Source organism: Podarcis gaigeae (genome assembly GCF_964106915.1).
Source record: "Podarcis gaigeae genome assembly, chromosome: 7".
NCBI lineage: Eukaryota > Metazoa > Chordata > Lepidosauria > Squamata > Lacertidae > Podarcis > Podarcis gaigeae.
The window spans coordinates 7,733,455-7,747,725 of record NC_139683.1 but is presented as its reverse complement, the minus strand read 5'-3'; the positions used below and the strand labels follow the sequence as shown (position 1 = coordinate 7,747,725).

At 40.9% G+C, this 14,271-nt stretch overlaps 2 protein-coding genes across 2 annotated transcripts; both read left to right on the top strand.

Moving 5' to 3' along the window:
• Window positions 1-4,598: 4,598 nt before the first annotated feature.
• LOC310849063 (mas-related G-protein coupled receptor member H-like) lies at window positions 4,599-5,600 on the top strand (the record flags this gene model as incomplete). Its single annotated transcript, XM_083748805.1, has 1 exon — window positions 4,599-5,600. One exon carries the CDS (start codon window positions 4,599-4,601, stop codon window positions 5,598-5,600), a length of 1,002 nt encoding a protein of 333 aa, XP_083604931.1.
• Window positions 5,601-11,796: 6,196 nt separating this feature from the next.
• Window positions 11,797-13,805, top strand: LOC310848100 (mas-related G-protein coupled receptor member H-like). The gene is made up of 2 exons (XM_083746697.1): window positions 11,797-11,870; window positions 12,757-13,805. The coding sequence occupies exon 2, from the start codon at window positions 12,796-12,798 to the stop codon at window positions 13,801-13,803; it is 1,008 nt and encodes a 335-aa protein (XP_083602823.1). The 5' UTR covers window positions 11,797-11,870; window positions 12,757-12,795; the 3' UTR covers window positions 13,804-13,805.
• The last annotated feature ends 466 nt before the right edge of the window (window positions 13,806-14,271 follow it).

Genomic DNA, 14,271 nt, shown 5'->3' with positions numbered 1-14,271 from the left:
GTAATCCTATAATCTTTCTGCAGTTATCATTATAATAATTCTGTACATCGCAGGTGTTACGTACCGTCTGCTGTTATGTTAATAATTCCCAGATTAACTTCAATGTAACATATAAATTTATTCCATTCGTTTTTTAATTTTGCATTATTATGATGCTTAATTCTTTGTGTCAATCTCGCTAGCTCTATGTATTGAAACAGTCTCACTTGCCAATCTCTGATCGTAGGCATGTCGGGAGTTTTCCAGTTTTGCGCTATTAAGATCCTAGCCGCCACCGTGGCATACTGGAAAAATGTTTGGTCTTCACTCCTGATCTCCTCCCCGATCATGCCTAAGAGGAACGCCTCAGGTGTTTTGAGGAAATTATATTTCAATATTTTCTTCAATTCCTCGTATATCTGTCCCCAAAATTTTTTCACCACGTCACAGGTCCACCAGATGTGAAAGAAGTTTCCTACCTTGGTTTTACACCTCCAGCAGGTGTGTTGTCTCCGGTTTTGTACATCTTCCCCAGCCTTGCCGGGGTGAGGTACCAACGGTACATCATTTTTTCTAGATTTTCTCGGAGAACAGCACATGCTGTGAACTTCATACCCTTCTTCCAGAGTGTTAACCATCTGTCATATTCCAAATTATAACCAAGATCTCTACCCCATTTAACCATCACTCCTTTCACTTCTTCATCTCTAGTGTCCCAGTCCAGTAATTGTTTATACATTTTGGAGAGAAGTTTAGTATTACTTTCTAGAATTTCCACCTGATATTTCGACTTTTTTTCGCTCATCCCTGATTTTTTATGTTCACACCACAGTGCATTAATTTGGTGGAATTGAAACCATCCCTTTAGCTTATCCTTCACCTCCCCATATGGCCTGACTTTCCACCCCTCTTCTGTTTTAACTAGGAGATCTTCATATGTCCATCTTTCACCTGTCATATTTAGTTTTTTTATTTTTATAATATCAATTGGGGAGAGCCACCAGGGCGTGCCTTTTTCAATCAAATTTTTGTTCCTGTTCCAGACTTCGAGTAACGAGCCTCTAATAATATGGTTAGAGAAGCCTCTGTGGACCTTGCCTTTCTCCTGCCATAAGTAGGCATGCCAACCAAACCTGATATTGAAGCCCTCTAGGTCTAATAAGTCTGTATTCTTTAGAGTGGCCCAGTCCTTTATCCAACAAAGGCAAGCTGCCTCATAATAAAGCCTTATGTTCGGGACTGCAAAGCCCCCCCTCTCTCTTAGATCCGTGAGAAGTTTGAACTTAATTCTAGCCCTTTTCCCCTGCCATATAAATTTAGCTAAGGCTTTTTGCCAATTCTTAAAACATGTTGTACCTCTAATTACTGGAATATTCTGAAATAAAAATAGCAATCTTGGGAGAATACACATCTTAATCGCTGCCATCCTTCCTGTCCAGGATAATTTCAGCCTATGCCAAGTATCTAAGTCTTTCTTAATTTCTTTCCAAGCCTTGTCATAATTATCTTCTACTAAATTTATGTTTTTCAGGGATATCCAAATTCCCAGGTATTTTACCCTTTTCACCACCTTAATACCTATTTTTTGCTCCAGCTGATTTTTTACATGATCATCCAGATTCTTTATTAAGATTTTAGTTTTTTTCTTGTTTAATTTAAATCCCGACAGTTTACCAAATTCCTCTAAAAGTTCTATTACGTTACAGGCACTATCCACTGGATCTTCTAAAGATAATACCAGATCATCGGCGTAAGCCTTTAATTTATATTCTTTTTCTCCAATTCTTAACCCACCGTACATTTGATGTCTCCCTTATTTTATTTGCAATTACTTCCAGAACCATGATAAATAAAAGGGGGGGACAGTGGGCAACCCTGTCTTGTACCTTTCGTAATCGTGAAAGACTTGGAGAGATTATTATTAATAATCAGCTTGGCCCTTTGCCCTGAGTATATTGCCTTTATACCCTCCATATAAGGACCTTCCATTCCTGCAGTTTTCATGCATTATAATAAAAAATTCCAAGAAACATTATCGAAGGCCTTTTCGGCGTCAATGAAGATCAGGGCTGCCGGAATGTCTATCCTCATGTCTAAATACTCAATAATATTTAATATGTGCCGGACGTTGTCTTTCTGTTGCCTGTTAGGGAGGAATCCCGCTTGGTCTTTATGAATAGATCGCTTTAAATACTTCTTAAGTCTATTTGCCAAAATGTCTGCGAAGATTTTATAATCACTATTAAGCAAAGAAATTGGCCTATAGTTTCTTATGTCTGTTTTTTCGATTTCCGTTTTTGGTATTAAAGTAATATGTGCCTCTTTCCAGGAGTCGGGGATCCTCCCTCCTTGGAAAATATTATTAATAACGTCCGCAAGCACCGGAGCTAGGTATTCCCCTAACGTTTTATAATATTTAGAGGACAGTCCATCCGGCCCAGGGACCTTTCCGGGCTTCATCTTCTTAATAGCCTCCTTGATCTCGTCCACGGTAATGTTCTTGTTTAATTGTGCTCTATCCTCTTCTGTTAAATATTGCCCTCCACATTTATCCAAGTACTTTCCTATTTCTACACTGTCTTCTCCTTTTTCATACAGCTTTTCAAATAATTGAATAAACCTTTTTTCTATTTCATCTGGATCTTCTATTGTCTTATCCTCCATTATTAATTTGTTAATCACATTTTGTTTTTTTGTTTTTCTTAACTGCCACGCCAGTAGCCTCCCCGTTTTATTCGCCGACTCAAAATATTTCTGCTTCATGAATTTAATTCTCCATTCTACGTCTTGGTTTAATAAAGCTGAGTATTGTGCCTGCAGCACTTTAGAGGTTTGTTTGATCCTTTCGTCTCCAGGGTTTATAGTCAATTTTCTCTCACAATCCTTTAACTGAGTAAGAATATCCTCTTTCTTTTGTTCCCTTAATTTCCTTCTATAGTTATTTTGTTGTATTAAGAAACCCCTTAGGACCGCCTTCCCGGCGTCCCAGACTATATCTATGGGGGTATCTCTATTCAAATTTAAATCAAAATAATTTTTCAGGGTACTTTTGGCTTTTTCTATCACCTCTTCAATTTCGAGTAGGTGTTCATTCTTCCTCCACCTGTACTGACCCATTGTTTCATTTTTTTATTTCCAAAACTAGAGGGCAGTGGTCAGAGAGGGTCCTGGGTTGAATTTCACATCTCGTTACTCTTGACGATAATACCCTTGACACCCAAATCTGGTCAGTTCTGCCCCAACTCTGGTGGGGTTCCGAGAAGTAAGTGAACTGCTTTGTTAGAGGGTTTTTATGCCTCCATATATCAATTAAATCTAAATTCTCCTCAAGATTGTTAAATGATTTCGGAAGCTTCCCCTGACTTAATTTCCCCTTCTTTACACTTCTATCCAAACCAGGTGCAGGAAGACCATTCATATCTCCGAGCAGGATTAGTTTGTGATCTTCCAGCTCTAACAAAATTTGTTCTAATTTCTCAAAAAATTCGGCTCTATTTGTATTCGGGGCTCTATTTGTATTTGGGTTTCTTACCAGTTCTTGGAAATTTCCCCATCAGCCTCAGGACTACAGAAGAAGAGAACCTGCTAAGTCTTCCCAGCATGTTGTGTATGAGGCTACTGTGGAGGAAGGGGATGTAGATGTAAACAGCTGCCTGGATTAGGGCCAGGCTCAAAGCCAGGAAGGTATGATGCCACCATCTGTCAATTGCAGCTAACGCAACAGCCCAAATGCTAATGCTCAGTTGCCTTGCACTAGGAAAATGGCTGGGGCATTTGGAGGGGAGAGTATTATAAATCTTCTGAATCACCACCACCAGGGGTATCTGTGTTTGGTTCCCATCCATCAAAACCAGCCTCCTTGGTTAGGGGGGAGCCAATATAGACATATCAGAAAGCTTGCTCTCTTTTTGGGAGAATCTTAGGAACTGAACAACAAAAAGAAAATTGAGTTATACGTAATAAGAAAAAATGTGACATTACTGCCTGACTTCTCTTTGAGAACCTCCTGCACACACTCATTCATTCCTAGCCTGGTCTTATTGCATTGGAAGATAGTCCCACCCAGCTGGATGAATGTTCAGTAGGTAAGTGAAATTCACTGCTATAAAACTTTATATCAATCTTCCCCTAAATATGGTGGCGTCTTTCTCATTCTGTCTCAGTCCATCTCCTTCATCCTTACTGATATCTCTTTCTAAGCAGGAATGATGAGCTTGGCCATAGCAAAAGAAATATGACTGAACCCCAATTTTGGAGAGACTTTACATATCAGACAATAATGCCAGAAGACCAGGAAATGCTGTGCTGACTTCTTCTCACCAATCAAACCACGTTTCCAGGTAAACTAACTCACTAAAGTCCAAAAAAAAAAAACCTCAATGAGAAAAAATCCAGAGGGGTGTGGCCCATGTGGGGGATTCAGTTATATTGCAGAGAATTGCACATATATGACTTTTGACTTGATAGACAAATGTTGTGGGTTTATATGTTGTTCAATGGGTTCCTGGGTCTCACATTTCTGGGGTTTGCACAGAATTCCACCTGAGTCAATCTTATTTGTGGTACTTTCCATTTCCTAGAGGAAACTTCTGCTCCAGAAGAGGAGACAACATTTCCACATGCAGTCATTCAGCATGGAAAGACAAATTAATGGGACTTTGCAATCTACTGCGGATGCTGTGACATATAAAGAGTACAATGGCACTTATAATAGCTCATATAATGACCAAGGAAATTTCCAATATAAGGAATATGAAGCATCTATAATATATGGCTTTATTTTAGTTATCTGCTGTGTGGGATTTTTGGGGAATGGAACTGTCATCTGGCTTCTTGGTTTCCACATTAGGAGGAAACCGTTCACCACCTACATCCTTAATTTGGCAGTTGCTGACTTTGCATTCCTCCTGAGCCTACAGTTCTGTACTTTTATTAGCTTTCCTGATGAAGTTCTTGATAGTATTGCTTTTTGTCTCTTCTCCTTCACATACAACACTGGCCAACTTCTTCTGACAGCCATCAGCATTGACAGATGTGTGTCTGTCCTCTTCCCAATTTGGCATCGGTGTGTCCGGCCGACCCATTTGTCCACCACTGTGTGTGCCCTCATATGGGTCCTCTCCTGTCTGCTCTCCATAGTCCTCTACATTATCACAGTAGCATCTCCCCTTATATCAGATAACATCTATCTTTATTTCCTCCCAATATATTTTCAATTTCTCTTGACTGGACTGCCTTGCCTCCCACTCATGACAATTTCAACTGCGATCCTTTTCATCAAAGTCTGTTTTAAATCGCACCCACGAAAGCAGGGAAGGCTTTTAATGGTTATTTTACTTATACTCATTTTCTTCCTCATGCTTGCTTTTCCACTCAATGCCATTCTTTACTGTACATTAATTTTACACCTGATAATTCCCATTCAACTCCTTTATGGCTTTTTGTGTGCCTCCCTCAACAGCAGTGTGAACCCTTTGTTTTATTTTCTGGTTGGGAGGAAGACAGGAGGTCAACCTAGGGAGAGTCTACTGGCCATCCTCCAGCGGGTTTTGAATGAGGAGGAGAATAGCAGACAGGAAATGGACCCCCCTTGTTCAATCCCACTTAGGAACCTTTCATAAGAGTTCTTTGGCTGTTTTATATCCTTGGACTGCATTGATGACTCCTGCTCACCAGAAAAAGAGGATTGGGTTTTGCAGACAATTTTGAGGTTTGTATAGTTGAAATGTATCCTACTCTACAAAGGCAGGAGTCATGCTTTTTCTTCTCCCAATTTTTCTTCTGTGTCCTCCCCACACATGGTATACAGCACCTGAAATGTTGGTCATGGAGATATAAAGCCCTACAGCTCAAAATGCTCCACACTGTGCACCTATATTGCACAAGCTGAAATAGACAAGAAAAAGATCAGCTGGAATCATCTGTAACACTTGGACTGAAAAGAGAAAAAATTGTGCATTCTTCTTTGGGACACAACTGGTGCCACATTTCTTTACACAAGTCTTTAGCACCTACCATCGCAGCAGGCTGCTCTCGTCTTGGGCTCAAGAAATCTGAAAATTGCTCATCCAACGATAGTCTCAAGTTTGTAAAAAAAATATACCCTTGGTTGAGAGTGTTACTGGGAATCTCCCTTGTTATTTTTTATGTTGTTTAGGTGACCTTGTTATAGTATTGACATGTGGTTTATTTTATGTTATTATATCTTTGTTTTCCCATTTTATCATGATATTATAACTACATTGTTGCTTTTTGTTATTATGAAATTGTTTTTGTATGGTTTGTTTGAAATGCATCCCTCCTGTAGATATTAATATTACTTGGAGTTCAAATATATTTTATTAATATTACTTGGAGTACAAATAAATATTACCGTAAGCACAATATATCATAGCAAAGCTTAGCTTCTATTCAATCTGCTTCAGTATTTTAACTTTTGCATGTTTTAAAGTATGGTTGTGATTTTTCTTGATTTTTCTGTTCTTTTGTAAGATGCTTTGGGGTGTTTTCTCCCCCTTTTTTCCAATCAAGCAGTGTATAAATTTTATGAAATAAGTGAAAAGAAATAAACATTACATTGGTTACATGGAATTGCCTGCTAATGAAGGGGGGGCATGGCGGATGACCTTGTGCATCAGGTCCCTTCCACAAGTCACAGCAAATGTCACTCTGAATGCTTGCCCCCTCTACCTAGTTTGTGTAACCTACCGCCCTTGGTAATCATGTCTCCCAATCAATAGACACTTCTCCCACCCAATAAAAGGCACATAGGGACAAATGCTTTTGGCCGTTAAAAGGCCAGGAAATTGCTATCTTGCTTAGACAGTCTTGATTAGAAATGTGTGGATGAGTTCTTGATTTATTCCATTTGTCTGGTTCAGATAAAGAAGTATGTGAGACATGAGCTGCTTCATCCAGAACCAATTACAAACCTAGTCTTCAGGACTGTAGCCTTTTGGGACATATATGACAACAGTCTCCTCCTCCTTGGTGAACTGATAATAATCTTCATATCCAATTAAAGAGCATCCTCTTGCCCTATGAGGCAGAGAATTAAATTAAACCCAGACGAAGAACAGGAGGGACCGTTTTGCATCTTTGAGTGAGACTGGTAAGATTTATCATTTTCTCCATGGGGTATGAGTGGGGCCACATTTTTTTTCTCTTAAGTCCTTAGGACTTGCCATTCCAGTGCAAGACACTGTGTCCTTATTCTCTTGTACTCACCATCTCTGAAGACTGCTGATCTGCAGTTGGTCATAAGGTTGGGTAAAACATTTACAGGAAAGGTCGTAGCTGCAGTGCTTGCAGAAGGTTGATTCCCATTACCTCCAGGTAGGGTTGAAAAGAGGACTTCTTAAAATGCTACAGAGTGGCACTGAGAGTCTGTTTGACAAGTCCAGATCTTGATAGACCAATAGTCTGACTCAGTATAAGGTGGCTTCCTGAGGTGTTGCCAAGGGAGAGAACAAACATTGTATCCAGACACAATGAGATTAATGTATTTTAATAGTTATGCTGAATAGACTGGGTCTATTCGGAGGCTGAACATCTAGTGACAGAGATGTACCCAAAGTACCCCCAAACTTTACACTCGCCTCTTCAAAGGGAGTGTAACCCCACTCAGAAAAGGGAACTTGCCAATTTCTAAAACATGGGGACCACCCACCCAAAGAGCCCCATTTTCCTAGAATTCAAACATAGTTGATCAACCCTCATCCAGACCACTGCTGCATCTATACACTGGTTCAAAGCTTTCCCAGCTTCTCCCAATTCATATGTCATGGAAAAGGAGAATTGTGTGTTAACATCATATCACACTGTGGATACCTTGCTCCAAAACTCCTAATGACCGCATCCAATGGCTTCATATAGATATTAAATAGAAAATAATGTTAACTGGAGTTCAAATCATATTATCATAAGGACAATATATCATGTAAAGAAGCTTAGCATATATTTGATCTGCTTCAGTATTTTAACCGTTGCTAATTACCTGAATAAGCGTCTCCATCCCCATCATTCAGCCCAGACATTGAGGTCCAACTCCAAGGGCCATCTGGGAATTCCCTCACTGCAAGAAGTGAGGTTACAGGGAACCAGGCAGAGGGCCTTCTGTGTAGTGGCACCCTCCCCGTGGAATGCCCTCCGATCATGTGTCAAGGAAATATACGAGTATCTGACTTTTAGAAGACATCTGAAGGCAGCCCTGTTCAGGGAAGATTTTAACTTCATCATCAACAACAACATCATTAAAGAGGAGAGATGGGTGACCTGGTGGATCAGCTCCCTTCCACCATTCACAGCAAATAGCTCTGACTCCTTGTCCCCCTCCACATACTGGGGTACTCAAGAGCAACCCCCCACTCTACCGCAGGCAATCATGTCTCCCCACCAATAGTCACTTTCCCCACCCAATAAAAGACACATGCGGGAAAAATGCTTTCTTGTAGTGTGTGTGTGTGTGTGTGTGTGTGTGTGTGTGTGTGTGTGTGTTTTACTGTATCCCTGCTTCTTTCTTTTTTTGTAAGACATTTTGGGCATGGGTTTTTGTGTGTGAAAATGGGAAAGAACAAAATGAATGGAAAGAAATTATAAACTCATTAATCCTGGCAGATCTTGGGTTTGGATTGCACTGTTAATATACCTCCAAGGAATGACTATGAGCAGGGAATAAACTACTCTGGAGCTTGCCCAACACTTTGAAGTGACAGGTACAACAACATTATTCCTCAGATGTATAGGAGCTCATGCTGTTGGGAATTCCTTTATATAGTAACTGTTACCCATTTGCAGAACTTTAACTGTGTTAAATAAGCATGGTACATTTTAAATCCAAACATTGCTTTCACATCTCATCATTTGCAAATGTCCTGGTGCAAGTGTCAAGCAAAATATGACCCGGGGTTGTGAATGGGGGACACAGAGGACACTTGAGCATCTAGTGACACAGATGAATCCAGAACTACCCCCAAACTTCACACTGGCTCCTTCAAAGGGGATAGCAATCCCACTCGGAACATGGAACGTGCCAGTTTCCAAAACATGGGGAACCCCTCCCCACCCAAAGAGCCCCCATTGTCCTCCAATTCAAACACAGTTGATCAGCCCTCATCCAGACCACTACTGCATCAAGACACTGGTTCAAAGTTTTCACAGTCTTTCCCAATTCATAGGTTATGGGAAAGGAGAGCTGTGTGTCAACATCATCATAGTGCTGACACCTTGCTCCAAAACTCATAATGACCACATCCAATGGCTTCATATATATGTTAAATGCAGTGGTACCTCCGGTTAAAGAAGCTTCAGGTTACAGACACTTCAGGTTACTGACTCCAGTAACCCAGAAATAGAACCTCAATTAAGAACTTTGCTTCAGGATGAGAACAGAAATCACATGGCGGCGGCAGCAGGAGGCCCCATTAGCTAAAGTGGTACCTCAGGTTAAGAACAATTTCAGGTTAAGAATGGCCCTCTGGAACGAATTAAGTGCTTAACCCGAGGTTCTACTGTAGATATTAATGTTAATTGGAGTTCAAATAATATTACCGTAAGCACAATATATCATAGCAAAGCTTAGCATCTATTCAATCTGCTTCAGTATTTTAACTTTTGTATGTTTTAAAGTATGGTTGTTATTTTTCTTGATTTTTCTGTTCATTCTTTTGTAAGCTGCTTTGGTGTGTGTTGTTTTTTTTTAATTGAAATTTTATGAAATAAGTGAAAAGAAATAAACATTACATTGGTTACTATGGAATTGCCTGCTAATGAAGGTGGGCATGACAGATGACCTGGTGGATCAGCTCCCTTCCATGGGCAAATGGCTCTGGCTCCACCTAGTTGGCCTACTCCAGAGCAACCTTCCCTCCCACCCTAGGTAATCATGTCTCCCCACCAATAGACACCTCCCCCACCCAATAAAAGGCACATAGGGACAAATGCTTTTGGCCTTTAAAAAGCCAGGAAGTTGTTATCTTGCCTTGATTAGAAATCTGGGGATGAGGTCTTGATTTGTTCCATTTGTCTGGTACAGATAAAGAAGTACGTGAGACATGAGCTGCTTCGTCCAGAACCAATTACAAACCTAGTCTTCATGACTCTAGCCTTTTGGGACATATATGACAATAGTCTCCTCCTCCTTGGTGAACTGATAATGATCTCATATCCAATTAAAGAGCATCTTCTTTCCCTATGAGGCAGAGAATCAAATTAAACCCAGTCGAAGAACAGGAGGGACCGTTTTGCACCTTTGAGTGAAACTGGTAAGATTTATCATTTACCCCTGGGGCATGAGTGGGACCATATTTTCTTTCTCTTATGTCCTTAGGACCTGCCATTCCAGTGCAAGATGTTGCGTCCTTGTTCTCTTGCACTCACCATCTCTGAAGACTGCTGATCTGCGGTTAGTCAGAAGGTTGGGTGAAACATTCACAGGAAAGGCCATAGCTGCGGTGCTTGCAGAAGGTTGATTCCCGGCAACTCCAGGTAGGGTTGAAAAGACCACTTTTAAAAATGCTACAGAGTGGCACTGAGAGTCTGTTTAACAAGTCCTGATCTTGATAGACCAATAGTCTGACTCAGTATAAGGTGACTTCCTGAGGTTTTGCCAAGGGAGAGAACAAACATGATATCCAGACACAATGAGATTACAGTGGTACCTCGGGTTACATACGCTTCAGGTTACATATTCTTTAGGTTACAGACTCTGCTAACCCAGAAATAGTACCTTGGCTTAAGAACTTTGCTTCAGGATGAGAACAGAAATCGTGCTCCGGTGGGGCGGCAGCAGCAGGGGGCCCCATTAGCTAAAGTGGTGTTTCAGGTTAAGAACAGTTTCAGTTTAAGAACGGACCTCGGGAACAAATTAAGTACTTAATCTGTACTGTAATGTATTTTAACAAGTACACAGAATAGACTGGGTCATTTCAAGTGATCCAAGTCCAGCGCAGTCAATTCACCTCTGATTGATCAGTGAATTCTTGGGAAAGTTGGTCTTATTAAAGCAATATGAAGGGAGCAGATATCCATGTTCCTAGAAGCAAACACAATGATGGGATTCTACTTAATATATAAACATATACACTCTCTTGAATTCTTGAATTCCTTTCTCTGTTCTGTGAGTGACTAAACCCTTAGCGTGAAGCTACAAAACAATAATTATCGCACTGAAGAGTTCATTCCTCCCCTTTCTATAAGACACTCTTTGAGTCAACACTCAGAATCCCAGTAGAGCACTTTCCTTACTCTTGGTCCTTACAAGTGAAGGTAAGTTACATCCCTACCCCATCACCAGAGGTCTGCACATTAGCCACTTGTGTTTTGCCAACTCTTGGAAATTTCCCCATCAGCCTCAGGACTACAGAAGAAGAGAACCTGGTAGGCAAGGAGGACTGCTAAGTCTTCCCAGCATGTTGTGTATGAGGCTACTGTGGAGGAAGGGGATGTAGATGTAAACAGCTGCCTGGATTAAGGCCAGGCTCAAAGCCAGGAAGGTATGATGCCACCATCTGTCAATTGCAGCTAACGCAACAGCCCAAATGCTAATGCTCAGTTGCCTTGCACTAGGAAAATGGCTGGGGCATTTGGAGGGGAGAGTATTATAAATCTTCTGAATCACCACCACCAGGGGTATCTGTGTTTAGTTCCCATCCATCAAAACCAGCCTCCTTGGTTAGAGGGGAGCCAATATAGACATATCAGAAAGCTATTTTGGGTAGAATCCTAGGAACTGAACAACAAAAAGAAAACAAAAAGAGTTATACGTAATAAGAAAAAATGTGACATTACTGCCTGACCTCTCTTTCAGAACCTCCTCCACACCCTCATTCATTCCTAGCCTGCTCTTATTCCATTGGAAGATAGCCTCACCCACCTGGATAAATGTGCAGTAGGTAAGTGAAATTCACTGCTATAAAACTTGATATCAATCTTTCCCTACACAAGGTGGTGTCTTTCTCACTCTGTCTCAGTCCATCTCCTTCATCCTTACTGATATCTCTTCCTAAGCACTTCCTAAAACTTGATATCAATCTTTCCTTTTAAAGGTGCCACTACTACTTGGGTAAACACTTGCCCCCACCCTACCTGTTTGCTTCTCATCCATCAAAAACAGCCTCCTTACTTAGGGGGTAGACAATACAGTCATATCAGAAAGCTTGCTCTATTTTGGGGAGAATCCTAGGAACTGAACAGAACACTGAGTTACACGTAATAAGAAAACATGTAACATTTCTCCTTGACCTCTCTTTCAGAACCTCCGGCACACCCTCATTCATTCCTAGCCTGCTCTCATTGCATTGAAAGACAGCCTCACCCACCTGGATAAATGTGCAGTAGGTAAGTGAAATTCACTGCTATAAAACTTGATATCAATCTTTCCCTAAACAAGGTGGTGTCTTTCTCACTCTGTCTCAGTCCATCTCCTTCATCCTTACTGATATCTCTTCCTAAGCAGGCATGATGAGCTTGGCCATAGCAAAAGAAATATGACTGGACCCCAATTTTGGAGAGACATTACATACCAGACAATAATGCCAGGGAATGCTGTAGTGACTTCGTCTCTTGGCATCAATCAAAACTCAATGAGAAAAAATCCAGAGGGGTGTCCCATGTGGGAGATTCAGTTATATTGCAGAGAATTGCACATATATGACTTTTTGCTTGATAGACAGATGTAGGTTTATATGTTGTTCAATGGGCTTCTGGTTCTCACAGTTCTGGGTTTTGCACAGAATTCCAGCTGAGTCATACATCATTGTGAAATTTTTCATTTCCTAGAGGAAACCTCTGCCCCAGAAGAGGAGACAACATTTCCACATGCAGTCATTCAGCATGGAAAGACAAATTAATGGGACTTTGCAATCTGCTGTGGATGCTGTAACATATAAGGAGTACAATGGCACTTATAATAGCTCATATAATGACCAAGGAAATTTCAAATATAAGGAATATGAAGAATCTATAATATATGGCTTTATTTTAGTTATCTGCTGTGTGGGATTTTTGGGGAATGGAACTGTCATCTGGCTTCTTGGTTTCCGCATTAGGAGGAAACCGTTCACCACCTACATCCTTAATTTGGCTGTTGCTGACTTTGCATTGCTCCTGAGCCTAGAGTTCCATGCTTTTATTAGGTTTACTCACTTTTATCATGTTCTTTATATTATTGCTAATCGTCTCTTAACCATCACATACAACACTGGCCAACTTCTTCTGACAGCCATTAGCATTGACAGATGTGTGTCTGTCCTCTTCCCTATTTGGCATCGGTGTGTTCGGCCGACCCATCTGTCCACCACTGTGTGTGCCCTCATATGGGTCCTCTCCTGTCTGCTCTCCATAGTCCTCTACATTATCACAGAAACATCTCCCCTTATATCAGATAACATCTATCATTATTTCCTAACAATATATTTTCAATTTCTCTTGACTGGACTGCTTTGCCTCCCACTTATGACAATTTCAACTGTAATTCTTTTCATCAAAGTCTGTTTTAAATCACACCCACGGAAGCGGGGAAAGCTTTTAATTGTTATTTTACTTACACTCCTCTTCTTCCTCATGCTTGCTTTTCCACTCAATGCCATTTATCTCGATATATTTATTGCACGCCTGAATATTCCCATTCCATACCTTTATGCCATTTTGTGTGCCTCCCTCAACAGCAGTGTGAACCCCTTGCTTTATTTTCTGGTTGGGAGGAAGAAGGGAGGTCAATCGAGGGAGGGTCTACTGGTCATCCTCCAGCGGGTTTTGAATGAGGAGGAGAATGACAGACAGGAAATGGACCCTCCTTGTTCCATCCCACTTAGGAACCTTTCATAAGAGTTCTTTGGCTGTATTATGTCCTTGGACTGCACTGATGACTCTTTCACACCAGAAAAAGAGGATTGGGTTTTGTTGACAATTTTGAGGCTTGTGCAGTTGAAATGTATCCCACTCTACAAAGGCAGGAGTCATGTTTCTTCTTCTCCCAATTTTTCTTCTGTGTCCGACCCCCCCCCCCAACCATGGTATACGGCCCCTGAAATGTTGGCTATGGAGATATAATGCCCTATAGCTCAAAATGCTCCACACTGTACACCTATATGACACAAGTTGAAATAGACAAGACAAAGATCGGGTGGAATCATCTGTAACACTTGGAATGAGAATAGAAAAAATTAGACATTCTCCTTTGAACACAACTGGTATCACATCCCCCCCCCCCCACAAGTCCTTAGCACCTGCCATCCCAGCAGGCTGCTCTTGTCTTGTGATCAAGAAATCTGAAGATTGCTTATCCACTCTTAG

Bases quoted from the DNA above. Each gene is read 5' to 3' on its own strand.
- LOC310848100 (XM_083746697.1), top strand. From the start codon at position 12,796: ATGCAGTCATTCAGCATGGAAAGACAAATTAATGGGACTTTGCAATCT.